The sequence below is a fragment of the Polyergus mexicanus genome, unplaced genomic scaffold (genome assembly GCF_030449975.1).
Source record: "Polyergus mexicanus isolate NDT 795.1 unplaced genomic scaffold, iyPolMexi1.0 SCAF_3, whole genome shotgun sequence".
Taxonomy (NCBI): domain Eukaryota; kingdom Metazoa; phylum Arthropoda; class Insecta; order Hymenoptera; family Formicidae; genus Polyergus; species Polyergus mexicanus.
The window spans coordinates 10,705,238-10,721,260 of record NW_027223323.1 but is presented as its reverse complement, the minus strand read 5'-3'; the positions used below and the strand labels follow the sequence as shown (position 1 = coordinate 10,721,260).

The 16,023-nt window shown below is 40.9% G+C and overlaps 3 protein-coding genes across 3 annotated transcripts; all 3 read left to right on the top strand.

The window, feature by feature from the left end:
* The first annotated feature begins 207 nt into the window (after nucleotides 1-207).
* LOC138944977 (uncharacterized) lies at nucleotides 208-777 on the top strand. Its single transcript, XM_070316097.1, has one exon. The coding sequence runs from the start codon at nucleotides 208-210 to the stop codon at nucleotides 775-777; it is 570 nt and encodes a 189-aa protein (XP_070172198.1).
* A 161-nt stretch (nucleotides 778-938) lies between these two features.
* LOC138944976 (uncharacterized) lies at nucleotides 939-2,039 on the top strand. The gene has a single exon (XM_070316095.1). The coding sequence runs from the start codon at nucleotides 939-941 to the stop codon at nucleotides 2,037-2,039; it is 1,101 nt and encodes a 366-aa protein (XP_070172196.1).
* A 7,803-nt stretch (nucleotides 2,040-9,842) lies between these two features.
* LOC138944975 (uncharacterized) lies at nucleotides 9,843-14,393 on the top strand. The gene has a single exon (XM_070316094.1). It carries the CDS (start codon nucleotides 9,843-9,845, stop codon nucleotides 14,391-14,393), a length of 4,551 nt encoding a protein of 1,516 aa, XP_070172195.1.
* The last annotated feature ends 1,630 nt before the right edge of the window (nucleotides 14,394-16,023 follow it).

Below are 16,023 nucleotides of genomic sequence, written 5' to 3'. Positions count from 1 at the left end.
CAACATTTTATCGAAACACATCAGCGCGCCGAAGACGGCCGCTATGTAATACGGTTACCATTTAAAACCAACCCTCCGCTCGATATAGGATCTTCGCGCGAAACTGCCGCGCTTCTTTATTCTAAATTAGAATAACGCCTACGAAAAAATCCGGATCTCGCGAAACCCTATCATTCTTTCTTAAATGAATATCAATCTATAGGTCATATGGAATCTGTCTCCGACGAAAATCCGACGCTTAACCAAGCGGTATATATACCGCATCATCCGGTATTACGCGAGTCTAGCAGCACGACGAAACTTCGCGTAGTATTTAACGCGTCGTGCAAAACGAGTAATGGTTCTACATTAAATAATCATTTAATGACTGGGCCTAAATTACAACAAGACTTGACCTCAATTATCCTTCGTTGGCGTCAGGTTCGTTATGTGTACACCGCCGATACCGAAAAGATGTTTCGACAGATCCGTGTTCATCGAGACGATGTCGAATTTTTACGGATTTTTTGGCGATCTAATATTAATTCTCCGATACAATCTTATCGATTGCTTACAGTTACATACGATACTGCTCCAGCTCCGTATTTAGCTATACGCGTTATTAATCAATTAGCGCTCGACGAAGGTCATTCTTTTCCAAAAGCACAAGCAATAGTACAAGATTTTATTTACGTCGACGACGTTCTATTTGGCGCCGATGAAGTTCCGTCGCTAAAAGAAAGTCGCGATCAGCTTACAAAATTGATGGCACGAGGCGGTTTTCATTTACGCAAATAGGCTGCCAATTCTATAGAATTATTAACCGACATTCCTCCGGGAGAGCATGAACTTGCTATCGCTCGTATATTTGATAAGGTGATACGCTTAAAGTGCTCGGACTTGAGTGGATACCACGAGAAGATTCTTTTCGTTTTTAAATCGAGTCACCTTCAGTCAATATGAATACGAAACGTTTGATACTATCATTTATCGCGAAGTTCTTCGATCTACTGGGATGGGTTTCTCCGGTAATAATTACCGCAAAAATTATGATTCAAGAACTGTGGTTAAGAAAACTCGATTGGGATCTTCCTATCGCGACGGATTTGTTAGAGTCCTGGAAAAAATATTGCGCGGAATTCATAAATTTAAAAGAAATCCGCATTTCGCGATGGGCCGGAATGCATCCGGAAAATTTGGCTATCGAGTTGCACGGGTTCGCCGTTGCGTCTAATCGCGCATACGCCGCTGTCGTTTATTTAAGAATTCTCCGATCGCTCAGCGAAATTTCAGTAGTCTTAATAACCGCAAAATCAAAGGTAGCGTTGATTAAAACGATTAGCGTGCCCCGGTTAGAATTGAATGCCATAGTCTTATTAACTCGATTGCTAGAATTCGTGCAAAGATCATTAAATTTGCAGTATATTCCGATGTACGGATGGACAGATTCTTCTGTCGCGCTCGCATGGTTACGAGGTCATCCATCAAGATGGACTACTTATGTGGCGAATCGTGTATCGGAAGTACAAACCCGGCTGCCGTCGGTTAAATGGAATCACGTCCCATCTAAAGAAAATCCAGCGGATTGCGCGTCGCGAGGTTTGTCACCCGCTGAATTCCGCGATTTCGAACTTTGGTGGGCTGGCCCTGCCTGGTTGCGTTCTCCTTCTACCGCGTGGCCGATACATGATAAATTAAAAAATCAATTTGATGCCGATCGTCAGACAATCAAAACCGAATCGCGAAATACGATCGTTTGTCATGCTCAACAGATTCTGGAGTGGAAATTACCAAACGAAGTCTCTACGTGGAAGAAGTTAATTCGAGTCACGGCACGCGTGCAACGTTTTATTAATAATCTAAAATGTTGCGCGACCAATACGATCGCGAATACGACATGCTTGTCCGCTGCCGAACTCAAAGAAGCTTCCTTGTTCTGGCTCCGTTACGTGCAACAACGTCATTTTCCATCCGAAATTCAAGTGTTAAACGATAATTGTTTCCTGCCAAGATCCAGTTCAGCCAATATGCGAGTATTAAATTTCAGTACGCGATGTTAAATTGCAGCGTCAGCTATTTAATTAAAATATAAATGTTACGTGTCTGTAGATATACAATTTTTAACATATTTATTTTATTTGTATGTAAGTAATTAATTTGCCGTTTCATGTAGTTGATATTGTTTCGATAGTTGCTCAATAGCTGTTCAATAGCTGTTCGATAGCTGTTCGATAGTGGTTTACATATTATAATAATCAGTTATTCATGTTTAACAGACTTGTGGACAATTATCCGCGGAAACATGCTAATTTTTGTTTTCTTATCAAGTGTAGAAGGTTCTTTGTAAGTGATACATCCCGTACTCTAAAATGTTTAAACGAGATGATGTCTATCCCGTTGTGTTCGTCATAAAGAGTCTTTAAGTACAGTTTTTGAGAGACGTAAAGTGAAAAAGCATAAAAATGGCTCAAGAGATGATTGATATATCGCGGCGAGCAACTAAATTTTATTAAAGAATATTAGATGCTGCAAAGCTTGCATTTTTTACATAGGTACATAGTTTTTGTGGCGTACATCTTTTGTACAAATTGTGTATTATAATTTTTACATTATATTTACAGTGCCTCATCGATGTCCGCATAGACGGATTTGTGAATATACGACATCGACAAAGGGTGCGTATGTTGCGGCGGAATGCGCAAGAAGATTTTGTAAAGTTGTGGGGCGACACCCGAGAGGCCCGCGAGTGGGTGGAAATATTAATGATATCTTTTGCCTTCGAAAGCTTTTCGGGTTAAAACTCTACGATGATGACAGCAATTATTTCGGTGATAAAGATTGGGAGTTGGAAGAGCTAAAAGAACCTTCGAACAAGAAGCATAGAACTAACTGTAATATCTTCTTTTTAAACTTTTAGTACGTTCAAACTGGATTAATATACTAATAACGCTTGTTTTTTGTTTTAGAAGCGTCCATATTATTACATTTTTACATATCATCTTACTATTTTTACATATCATCTTGCAATTTTTATATTGTATTTTTATATTTTATATATTTTTACATTACACACACACACACACACACACACAAGTTATTCAATAAAAATTATTATTGTTATTATTATTATTATTATTATTAAAAGAGTATCTCTGCGCCTCCACCATATTCTCTTACGCTATCCATTTTCTACTCGCAAGTACCTACGCGCTATCCCTTTCATACCCGTACGCTATCCTTGTCGCATAGTCTAGCAATCGCCTCGCGCTATCTTTCTCCAACGTGCATGCGATTACCATTAGCGCTATCTTTCTCCCACGTGCATGCGAATGTCTCACGCTATCTTTTTCTCACACATTGCGAATGCCTCGCGCTTCTCCAACATGCATGCAAAACTGTTCGATAGTTGTTTAAAGGCTGTTCGATAGCTGTTTAAAGCTGTTCAGAAGCCGTTCGATAGCCGTTCGATAGTGGTTCATACATGCGAAAGCCATTCTTCTCCCACGTGTATGCGAACGCCTCGTGCTATCCCTTCATACCGTTGCGAACACTATCTTCTTCCAGACCTATCGTTTTGCGACGACTGTACCTAGCGCCATCCTTTTCCTACTCGCAAACGTCGTACTTTGCGCTATTTCTCTCTCATACTATTACGCAAGCACTGTACTCTCGCGCTATTTTCTTCCTATTCGCAAATGCCTCGAAGAAAATCCAACACATATCAGCTCAATGCCGAATTTCCAATACATAATAGAATTGGTTATGCATGTGTTACAGCAATCATCCTCCATTGTCAACTGCAAACATGCTCTGTCGAAACGCATATGATATGCATAAAACATTGAGAAACGGCAGCGGCTTTTCCAACATTTGGCAAAATATAAATGTATCCAGAAATTTATTCCCACTTTTTTCAGGAAAAGAAGAAGAAAATGTTATTAGATGGTTTGAGAAAGTTGCTAATATCGCGCGGGCGTATTAATTACCCACCGTTTTACGAACGCTATCCTTGTCGCACCGATTTATGAATGATATCCTTCTCACACAATCTCGCGGACCCTTCGCTTACCGATTTCACTACGGTTCCCCTCCCCTTCTGTAGACCCCTCGCCTATCGGTTGTGTCGCAGTTCTCCCGCGTGTAGATGTTACTAATACTGAGCGCTGTAAAATACATTTAAAAAAAAATTGCGCTCTACAAATTTAAAATATTCAATTGGTGGACGAATTATTAAAGATTCATGCAAATATTATTTAGAATAAACTATTGTTAAAATATATTTTTGTTCTCTTTTATTCTTCCTTTTCTTCTTTCTTATCCCACTAGGCGAGTATTAAATTTCAGTACGTGATGTTAGATAGCAGCGTCAGCCATTTAATTAAAATATAAATATATTGTTTTTATCCTTTCTTGTAATATTTATCACACCGTTTATCATGTATCAATTTTCAGTTATGGACAACTTCTAACATTTTTTATATCTATGATAGCCCGAAGATGGTCCGAAACTGAAACGAAACGTTTATATATTATATTATTAATTTTAATCTTTAGATTTATTTTGCGTCCTCTATCTTGCGCACGGCTCCTGTTAGCCCTCTATAATATATTTGTTACTTAACATTGTAAGTTTTTAGAATTTTATTATAAAATATAACTGATACATTTCTATAGACATACAATTTTTAAAATATATATTTTATTCGTATACAGGGTGATTCAAAACAACCTTCTGTCTTTACAATGTCATATACTTGACACTATTCTAAGACGAATTTTCCTTTGCCAAAATTTTTTTCGAGGCTTAGTTTTTAAATTATAAGCCAAAATAGTTAACGAATTACGGGCCGCGTACGCGAGGCAGGCAGGGGTGGCGCAACTCACCGTCCGATGCTGGTGATTATGTGAGGCGCTCGCTGCGATCAACTGTTTGCTACATATGATGGAGTGTATGTGTGAGAGAGAACGTATACGCGTATACACACACATACACATTCTCTATCTCTCTCTCTCTCTCTCTCTCTCTCTCTCTCTCTCTCTCTCCCTCTCTGTCTCTTTTACACCCATCGTATGTAGCAAACAGCTGATCGCACACACGCACTCTCTTTCTCTCTTCTTTGTCTTTCTCTTTTATATCCATCGCGTATAGCAAACAGCTGATCGCACACACGCACTCTCTCTCTCTCTCTCTCTCTCTCTCTCTCTGTCTTTCTCTTTTACATCTATCGCGTGTAGCAAACAGTTGATCGCACACATGCACTCTGTCTCTCTCTCTTTCTCTCTCTCTCACATTAATTCTTACCTTTTATCTAGTAATTCGTTGCCCTCATACGACTCAATAAGTAATACTTCCGTATGATAGAACGAGTAACTAGAAAACTTTTTTCACTCATAAATTGTACCACTTATCGAACTTTTACGAATTAATCTACGCACTTTATCGATAAATTGAATTTATTAACGATTATAACGGTTAATCACAATCTACCGATTACTACCGATTAATTATTAAAATATCTCCAAGAAAGAAACGCGTTATTCGATGCGGAAACTGCGCGACGACAACAAGCAAGTTATATCGGTACTATCGTTGCCGGCTGCCGAACAACTAAATGTATCACATTACGCGTGATCGACGCGGACGCTATCATGTGTCCCGTGATCGGCTAAAGCCTCCGACATTGTAAATTCGATAGTTTCGAAAACATAAAACTATAAAATATGAAAATATAATGACGTATAATAACATCGTTTTTTTAAATAAATTCAGTTTATCGATAAAGTGCGTGGATTAATACATAAAAGTTCGATAAGTGGTACAATTTGTGAGTGAAAAAAGTTTGCTAGTTACTCGTTGTATCACACGGAAATATTACTTATTGAATCGTATAAGGGCAACGAATCTCTACATACAAGGTAAGAGTCAGTGAATGAGAAAGAGAGAATGTGTATTTGTATGAATACGCGTATACGTTCTCTCTCACACATACACCCCATGTAGCAAACAGTTAATCGCAGCGAGCGCCTCACATAATCACCAGTATGGGACGGTGAATTGCTCCGCTCCTGCCTGCCTTGTGTACGCAGCCCGTAATTCGTTAACTATTTTGGCTTATAATTTAAAAACTAAGCCTCGGAAAAAATTTTGGCAAAGAAAAAGTCGTCTTAGAATAGTGTCAAGTATATGACATTGTAAGGACAGAAGGTTGTTTTGAATCACCCTGTATATATATATATATATATGTGTGTGTGTGTGTGTGTGTGTGTATATATATATTTTTATATTTTTATATTTTTATATTTTTATATTTTTATATTTTTATATTTTTATTTTTATTATCATTTCAATTATTTCTTATTATTTGTTTAAACACACACACACACACACACACATGCACGAACGCACGCACGCACGCACGCACGCACGCACGCACACGCATTTGTATATATATATATATATATCGAGTGTTCCATTTTAATCTCCTCAGGCAAATATCTCCAAAACTAAGCTCGGAAGAGAAAAATGTTTCAGACAAAAGTTGTTTGGTTTCGAGGGGGCCATAAGATGGTATCCTTTGGTTTGACCTTGGAAAATTATTTGAAGGTCATGTAAAGGTCAACTTTGAAATCTTAAATGGAAACCCCCAATTTTTATTTAGAATTCTTGTAGCTGACATCGAGAACTTTCCAAAACACTATAATAAAGTATTTTTTCATTAAGTACTTTTTGAGTTATTTTATATTTTAATCTGACATATTTTGATATAAAAAATAAAATATTTCGTAAAATATTCAGTTTTCGATAATCTTATCGTAATACTTTTATGTACAGAATAATGAGACAAATTAATTAGTGCCAAAAAAAAAAACAAATCATTGTTTTAAAAAATACATTGTAAATAATTTTCTTAAAAACTATTTTTTTTATACTGATTGATTTGTCTCATTATTTTGTACATAGAAGTATTACGGTAAGATTATCAAAAACTAAATATTTTACGAGATATTTAATTTTTTATATCAAAATATGTCAGATTAAAATATAAAATAACTCAAAAAGTACTTAATAAAAAAATACTTTATTATAGTGTTTTGGAAAGCTCTCGATGTCAGCTACAAGAATACTAAATAAAAAATGGGGATTTCCATTTCAGATTTTAAAGTTGACCTTTACATGACCCTCAAATGATTTTCCAAGGTCAAACCAAAGGATACCATCTTATGGCCCCCTCGAAACCAAACAACTTTTGTCTGAAACATTTTTCTCTTCCGAGCTTGGTTTTTGAGATATTTGCCTGAGGAAATTAAAATGGGACACCCTGTATATATATATATATATATATATATATATATATATATATACACATTTTTTTAAATAAAATTATTATTATATTTTAAAAAATATCGGATTATTTCAGCGCCTTCTCTTTTCCTCTTCCTACTCATGCATGCCCTGCGCTATCCCTCTTTCTCTCTTTCTCTCTCATTTTCGTCCGCTATCCTTTTCTTACGCTCATATAGGCGTATCGTGCTATCCTTTTCCCACATCCATGCGAACGCCTTGCGCTGTCCTTCTCCCACATGCGTGCATGCGGTCGCCTAGCGCTATCTCCCTCATACCCACCATCTTACGAACGCTATCCTTTTCCCACATCCATGCGAACATTATCCCTCTCCCACGCTCATACGAATCTCTCACGCTATCCCTCTTGCACCTATTCACAGTTTTCTGTTTCAGAATGTAGCCGCGCCTTCGATTTACACGTCCACATTAACAGAATTTATTTGTTTCGCCGATCGGAGAGATAGGACGTAATTGATTTGTCCGGGTTTAGTTTGTTGAACAGTATTTATTCCTTTCGACACCAACTCCCGGACCGTCTTAGGTAATCGCACGCGACAGCAAGATATGAGCGGACACGCGAATTATCGTTTATTTATAACTTTATGAGCGTGAGGCGTTCGGTGTGCTCCCGGTGAAGGCTTGCGACGAAGTGTCTTAACGAAAAACCTTCTCTGCTATCCACGTACAATAGTCCTGGTTGATACGGGTACTACAAAAAAGGAGGAATTTCGATCGTTCGATTCCGAGAGCCAATCGGCTATCGACAACGAGGTGTTTGTCAGAATCGAACGATACGAAGAAACCGCAAAAACGGAATGAAAACAAGGCTTCGCACGTAACGTCTCGCTTTAGAACGTTCGAGAAACAAAATTAATAATATAATTTATAAAACGCTTACTTTCTTGAACACAGAAGGAGCCCTATTATACATATTTTATATTTTTATATTTCTATTATTATTATAATTTTATTTTATTATTTTTATATTTTTATTTTATTATTTTTATTATTATTATTATTATTTTTATTATTATTATTATTATTATTATTTTAACACACACATACACACATTGTATTATACACACAATTATTAAATAAACTTATTATTATTATTATAATTTGTTCAAGAAAGTAAGCGTTTTATAAACTATATTATTAATTTCGTTTCTCGAACGTTCTAAAGCGAGACGTTACGTGCGAAGCCTTGTTTTCATTCCGTGTTTGCGGTTTCTTCGTATCGTTCGATTCTGACAAACACCTCGTTGTCGATAGCCGATTGGCTCTCGGAATCGAACGATCGAAATTCCTCCTTTTTTGTAGTACCCGTATCAACCAGGACTATTGTACGTGGATCGCAGAGAAGGTTTTTCGTTAAGAGACTTCGTCGCAAGCCTTCACCGGGAGCACACCGAACGCCTAACGCTCATAAAGTTATAGTTAAACGATAATTCGCGTGTCCGCTCATATCTTGCTGTCGCGTGCGATTACCTAAGACGGTCCGGGAGTTGGTGTCGAAAGGAATAAATACGGTTCAACAAACTAAACCCGGACAAATCAATTACGTCCTATCTCTCCGATCGGCGAAACAAATAAATTCTGTTAATGTGGACGTGTAAATCGAAGGCGCGGCTACATTAAATGGTCCTTCGAGCCGGATTTTGGAAAAACAGATAGTGATTCGGTAATCAGTTCGCGGAGTGCGAGTGAGAACGCTGACACGCTAAGGTAACAGCACTTATAAAAACTATCGCGAGACGGAGACGGTGCGCGACATCAAAACATCTATCCGCATTCCACTGCCGTAAATAATAACGCGAGTGCGTCGAAAGGACTTCCGGGAAAATAAAGTGCGCGAAGTCAACTTTGCATTCCATTGCATTATTAAAGTTGTGCTCTTAAGCACAACGTATCATTATTATTTGCGTCCTGCGTAATCCGCAGTGCCGCGCAAATCTCGCGCTTCTTAGCGCTTTGCACAGCTTAAGTGCAATCTTTGTGCTCTTTAGCACTCCACGCCTCAAAGTGCGTCCTGCGTAATCCGCAGTGCCGCGCAAATCTCGCGCTTCTTAGCGCTTTGCACAGCTTAAGTGCAATCTTTGTGCTCTTTAGCACTCCACGCCTCAAAGTGCGTCCTGCGTAATCCGCAGTGCCGCGCAAATCTCGCGCTTCTTAGCGCTTTGCACAGCTTAAGTGCAATCTTTGTGCTCTTTAGCACTCCACGCCTCAAAGTGCGTCCTGCGTAATCCGCAGTGCCGCGCAAATCTCGCGCTTCTTAGCGCTTTGCACAGCTTAAGTGCAATCTTTGTGCTCTTTAGCACATCGCACCTCAGAGTGCGACCTGCGTAATCCGCAGTCACACATAGTTGTCGCACGCTTTAGCGCGCGGCACGGTTAAGTGAAAATTATAGTGCGTCTTCGCACATCCGCGTGCGACGGACCAGTCGTCACGCTTCAGCATCTCTACAACCACCAGGTGGTAAATTGTTGCTGAAAGGCTTCATCTTATCGGCCTACCATCATGACGGACTCGCTGCAGGGCCTCCTCATCGAGCAATCTATTACAATAAGCTCGATGAAGCGAGTGTTCCCCAACTTTAAGAAAATGGGCAAGGCCAACGTCACGCAATACAAGGCGAAGAGTCGACTGGACGCCTTGGAGACATTATGGGAAAGGTGTCAACGTCTCAACGTCCAGCTTCAGCAAATAGCAACGGCCGACGAACAGCGTACAGTCCAATACTTCACCGAGGAGGAATTCTTTACGGCCGAGGACGTCTACCACGAAGCGGCGGACTACCTCGCAGACGTGATAGGTAAATTCTCCCGGTGCGACCCAAATGCGGCATCAACGGTAAGCGACATTTCTTCTCGCGAATTGTCTGGTGCGGTTTCATTGCAATTACCACGCATCCCGTTGCCGAAATTTTCCGGTAATTTCGCCGAATGGGAAAACTTCCGCGGAATATTCGAATCGCTCGTCGCCTCGAAAGAATCGCTGTCGAATACGCAGAAATTACATTATTTAAAAGCCAGTGTCACGGGCGAAGCCGCTGTATTAATTAATCATGTTAAGATTGCAGACGCAAATTACGATGGTGCGTGGAAATTACTTATCGAAGAGTACGATAATCAAAACGCGATTATTCATGCGCATATTCACGCTTTCGCTGATTTGCCTATTATGAAAACGGAATCCGCTGTCGAACTCAAAGGTTTACGCGATACCGTTGCCGCGTCATTAGCCGCGTTAACAAATTTAGGTAGACCTGTTGAAAAATGGGATGACTTATTAGTCTATATTGTTTCGCAAAAATTTAGTCCACGCACACGTAATGAGTGGAATCTGCAACGCGGTAAATCAACCGCATCTCCGACGTACGAAGAGATTCGAGATTTTATGACGTTGCGAATTCGAGGACTAACCGATCATTCTAAGTTAAATGCCGATACTTCGTCTCATAAAAATAAAGGCTCTAATCGGGCCTCGGTGAATAACGTAGCCACCGAAAAATGTTTGAATTGTTCCGGCAATCATAATTTGATGTTATGCGACGAGTTTAAGCGTAAATCCGTCGAACAGAGAACTCAGTTTCTCAAATCACACAAATGTTGCTTTAATTGTTTAAAAGTCGGCCATTTCCCGACCTCTTGCAAGAGTAAAAAACGCTGTAATTTGTGCCGACGAGCACATCATACGCTCTTGCATCGTGCATCAAATATACCAGTACAGAAGATTAGTGAAAATTCTGTTTTGGAAAACAAAACTCTTAACGCTCAACCGAGCGGCTCGGCCACCCCTGAGATAAAGAACGAGACCGCCGTCGCTTCCGTTCAAACGATTCATTCGCCGCTGAAAAATCCGCCGAACGTGTTACTAGCCACCGCATGGGTAATACTTCGTACCGTCGAAGGACGTAAATTTAAAGTTCGTGCGTTGTTAGATCAAGGCTCGGCTGTTAGCTTTATCTCGGAATCGTTGTGTCAAACTATGCGCACGAAACGTTCCCGCGCGAGCCTCCACGTACAGTGTTTCGGCGAACGATACAGTGGCGTAGCGAAATCTCAGGTGTCTCTTACTCTCGAGTCTTGTAATGGGCGAGGTTCCTCCACCTTTTCTTTGACTGCTTTCGTATATCAAAAAATTACGTCATACGCTGGCTCAAAGACTAAAACCGTAGATTATTGGCCGCATTTACGGAAATTATCTCTCGCGGATCCGGATCCGTTTAGCAATCATCCGATCCATCTGCTCATCGGATCAGATTTATATGGATCGTTATTAAAGCAAAAGATAAAACATGGTCCGACCGGAACTCCGACGGCCCAGCTTACTGCTTTAGGATGGATATTATCCGGTCCTACCGGAACTTCTAATTCAATTACCGGTTCCGCGACTTCATTAAATTGCGTAACAATTCCTTCGCTCGATTCTCTCCTTCAAAAGTTTTGGGAGATCGAGGAAATTTCTTCCGAAATTCAGCAGTCGGAAGAAGATAAAAAATGCGAACAACATTTTATCGAAACACATCAGCGTGCCGAAGACGGCCGCTATATAATACGGTTACCATTTAAAACCAACCCTCCGCTCGATATAGGAGCTTCGCGCGAAACTGCCGCGCTTCTTTATTCGAAATTAGAACAACGCCTACGAAAAAATCCGGATCTCGCGAAACCCTATCATTCTTTCTTAAATGAATATAAATCTATGGGTCATATGGAACTTGTCTCCGACGAAAATCCGACGCTTAACCAAGCGGTGTATATACCGCATCATCCGGTACTACGCGAGTCTAGCAGCACGACGAAACTTCGCGTAGTATTTAACGCGTCGTGCAAAACGAGCAATGGTTCTACATTAAATAATCATTTAATGACCGGGCCTAAATTACAACGCGATTTGTCCTCAATTATCCTTCGTTGGCGTCGATTTCGTTATGTGTACACCGCCGATATCGAAAAGATGTTTCGACAGATCCGCGTTCATCGAGACGATGTCGATTTTTTGCGGATTTTTTGGCGATCTAATATTAATTCTCCGATACAATCTTATCGATTGCTTACAGTTACATACGGTACTGCTCCAGCTCCGTATTTAGCCATGCGCGTTATCAATCAATTAGCTATCGACGAAGGTCATTCCTTTCCAAAAGCACAAACAATAGTACAAGATTCTATTTACGTCGACGACGTTCTATTTGGCGCCGATGAAGTTCCGTCGCTAAAGGAAAGTCGCGATCAGCTTACGAAATTGATGGCGCGAGGCGGTTTTCATTTACGCAGATGGACTACTTATGTGGCGAATCGCGTATCGGAAGTACAAACTCGGCTGCCGTCGATTAAATGGAATCACGTCCCATCTAAAGAAAATCCAGCGGATTGCGCGTCGCGAGGTTTGTCACCCGCTGAACTCCGCGATTTCAAACTTTGGTGGGCCGGCCCTGCCTGGTTGAGTTCCCCTTCTACCGCGTGGCCGATCCATGATAAATTAAAAGATCAACTTGAAGCCGATCGTCAGATAATCGAAACCGAAACGCGAAATACGATCGTTTGTCATGCTCAACATAATCTGGAGTGGCAATTACCGAACGAAGTCTCTACATGGAGGAGGTTAATTCGAGTCACGGCACGCGTGCAACGTTTTATTAATAATCTAAAATGTCGCGCGACCAATACGAACGTGAATACGACGTGCTTGTCCGCTGCCGAACTCAAAGAAGCTTCCTTGTTTTGGCTCCGTTACGTGCAACAACGTCATTTTCCATCCGAAATTCAAGCGTTAAACGATAAAAGTTTACTGCCAAGATCCAGTTCTTTGTTATCGCTTTACCCCTTTCTCGGGAAAGATAAATTAATTCGCCTTGGCGGGCGGATTGACCATTCGTCACTCAGTTATGATGAACGGCACCCTATAATTTTACCGAAACATCGAATTTCGGATTTATTAATCGCTCAAGCTCATAAAGCCTCTCTTCATGGAGGCACTCAATTGATGTTAAGAATTTTACGCCAAAATTATTGGATAATTTCAGCGCGCACCAGTGTAAAATCTCTTATACGTAGTTGTGTAAAGTGCGTACGCGAACGCGCATGTACCTCGCAACAGCTGATGGGGAATCTCCCCCAGCCCCGCGTCACGCCTTCGGCTCCGTTCTCGCACACAGGCGTCGATTACGCCGGGCCGATGAATATAATTCCGTCAGTCGGCCGCGGTCAACGATCCAAAAAATATTATGTTGCCGTTTTTATTTGTCTCTCGACAAAGGCCGTCCATTTAGAATACGTAGATGATTACGCTACTAACGGTTTTCTCTCCGCCGTTCGGAGATTTGCAAGCCGTCGCGGTCTTCCATCCGACATGTACAGTGATAACGGCACAAATTTTCAAGGCGCGGACCGCGAATTAAACACTACCTTTCAGCGACTTGTCGCTGACCCTCAAATACAAGACGCTATCGCTAATGATAACGTAAAATGGCATTTTATACCTCCCTCTGCTCCGCATTTCGGCGGACTTTGGGAAGCCGGTGTCAAAGGATTAAAGTTTCATTTGAAACGAGCGATTGGTTCTCGAACATTATCGCAGATCGAGTTCGCTACGCTGCTGTGTCAAATCGAAGCTTGCCTAAATTCCCGCCCGATTTCCGCATTACATGATGATCCGAATGACTTTTCCGCGTTAACTCCGGGTCATTTTTTAGTCGGTCGCCCGTTAGTAAGTCCGCCTGAAGAATCTGTTTTAGATATCGATTCGAATCGGCTGTCTCGATGGCAGCAAGTGCGTGCGATTTTAGAGCAGATCTGGCGTTCTTGGTCTTCTGATTATTTGCATACATTGCAACAAAGGCGTAAATGGCAAGAAAACAAACCGGAGCTCAAAATTAACGAGCTGGTATTGTTGAAAAATAATTTGGCACCTCCTTCGAAATGGGAACTTGCCCGAATATTAGACGTACATCCGGGATCGGATGGGCATGTCCGAGTAGTTACATTGCGTACTGCCAAAACCACTCTAAAGCGACCAATAACGCAGATCTGTCAGCTACCGATATCAAGTGACACTGGCTCTTAAATTAATTTGCGTTTTCTTTATGCGTTAATAATTAAGTTTGACTTTAATTATCGTCACGCTCTGTATATGTACATATATCTATTCTAAGAACGCCTATGTAAATAACCCTAGGCTAAGATTTACTGATTAAGTTGATTCATGTATTTCGATGATCTTTATCTGTACTCTTTCCTATTATTGTATGTTGAAAAATTTGCTGTAGAGCTCTTCGGACCGTCTGATCGAGAATTATCATTAAGATGTCGTGTATCGATTATAGTGGTAGGATTTAACCAGTTATTTCGTAACCTACCCGGTATACGAGGCGAGCGGGATGTTCAAGAAAGTAAGCGTTTTATAAACTATATTATTAATTTCGTTTCTCGAACGTTCTAAAGCGAGACGTTACGTGCGAAGCCTTGTTTTCATTCCGTGTTTGCGGTTTCTTCGTATCGTTCGATTCTGACAAACACCTCGTTGTCGATAGCCGATTGGCTCTCGGAATCGAACGATCGAAATTCCTCCTTTTTTGTAGTACCCGTATCAACCAGGACTATTGTACGTGGATCGCAGAGAAGGTTTTTCGTTAAGAGACTTCGTCGCAAGCCTTCACCGGGAGCACACCGAACGCCTAACGCTCATAAAGTTATAGTTAAACGATAATTCGCGTGTCCGCTCATATCTTGCTGTCGCGTGCGATTACCTAAGACGGTCCGGGAGTTGGTGTCGAAAGGAATAAATACGGTTCAACAAACTAAACCCGGACAAATCAATTACGTCCTATCTCTCCGATCGGCGAAACAAATAAATTCTGTTAATGTGGACGTGTAAATCGAAGGCGCGGCTACATAATTAAAGTATCGATTATTTCTGCACCTTCTTCTTTCCTTTTCCTACATGCATGCCTCGCGCTATCTCTCTCTCTTTATCTCTTTCTCCCGCGAACGTCATCCTTTTCCAACACCAATGCGAACGCTATCCTTCCTCGTGCCTGTGATCGCCTCGCGCTATCCTTCTCGCACCGTCTCGCGTATGCTCTCTCTCTCTCTCTCTCTCTCTCTCACTCTCTCACTCACTCTCTCTCTCTCGCACCGCCTCGCGCTATCACTCTCTTACACATTGCGGACGCCTCGCGCTATCTCTGTCACACCTACTCGCGGCGAGTGGCCTTCACTTGGACACAGTACAATTGGACACGGTGCAAATGGACACGTTACAAATGGACACGAGATTGTGCACACGGTTCAATTGGACACAGTGCATTTGGACACAGTAATTTTGGATACAGTAGCTTTTGGACACATAAGAAAATACGCATCGTTTACTTGGACACCGCTCAATTGGACACTGTTCATTTGGACACCGTTCGTTTGGACACAGAAAGATGCGCACCGTTCGTTTGGACACCGTTATTTGCCCACCGTTCGTTAGGACACCGTTCATTTGCCCACCGTTCGTTTGGACACCGTTCATTTGCCCACCGTTCGTTTGGACACCGTTCATTTGTACACAGAAACATGCGCACTGTTTGTTTGAATATGTAACAGATGGAGAGAAATAAAAATCATTTTGGGAAAATATAATCAGTATTCTTATAACACTTTATACTGGTAAATCTATGTAAAATATGAAATCGTGAAAAGGAGATACA

Bases quoted from the DNA above. Each gene is read 5' to 3' on its own strand.
- LOC138944976 (XM_070316095.1), top strand. From the start codon at position 939: ATGAATACGAAACGTTTGATACTATCATTTATCGCGAAGTTCTTCGAT.
- LOC138944975 (XM_070316094.1), top strand. From the start codon at position 9,843: ATGACGGACTCGCTGCAGGGCCTCCTCATCGAGCAATCTATTACAATA.
- LOC138944977 (XM_070316097.1), top strand. From the start codon at position 208: ATGGAATCTGTCTCCGACGAAAATCCGACGCTTAACCAAGCGGTATAT.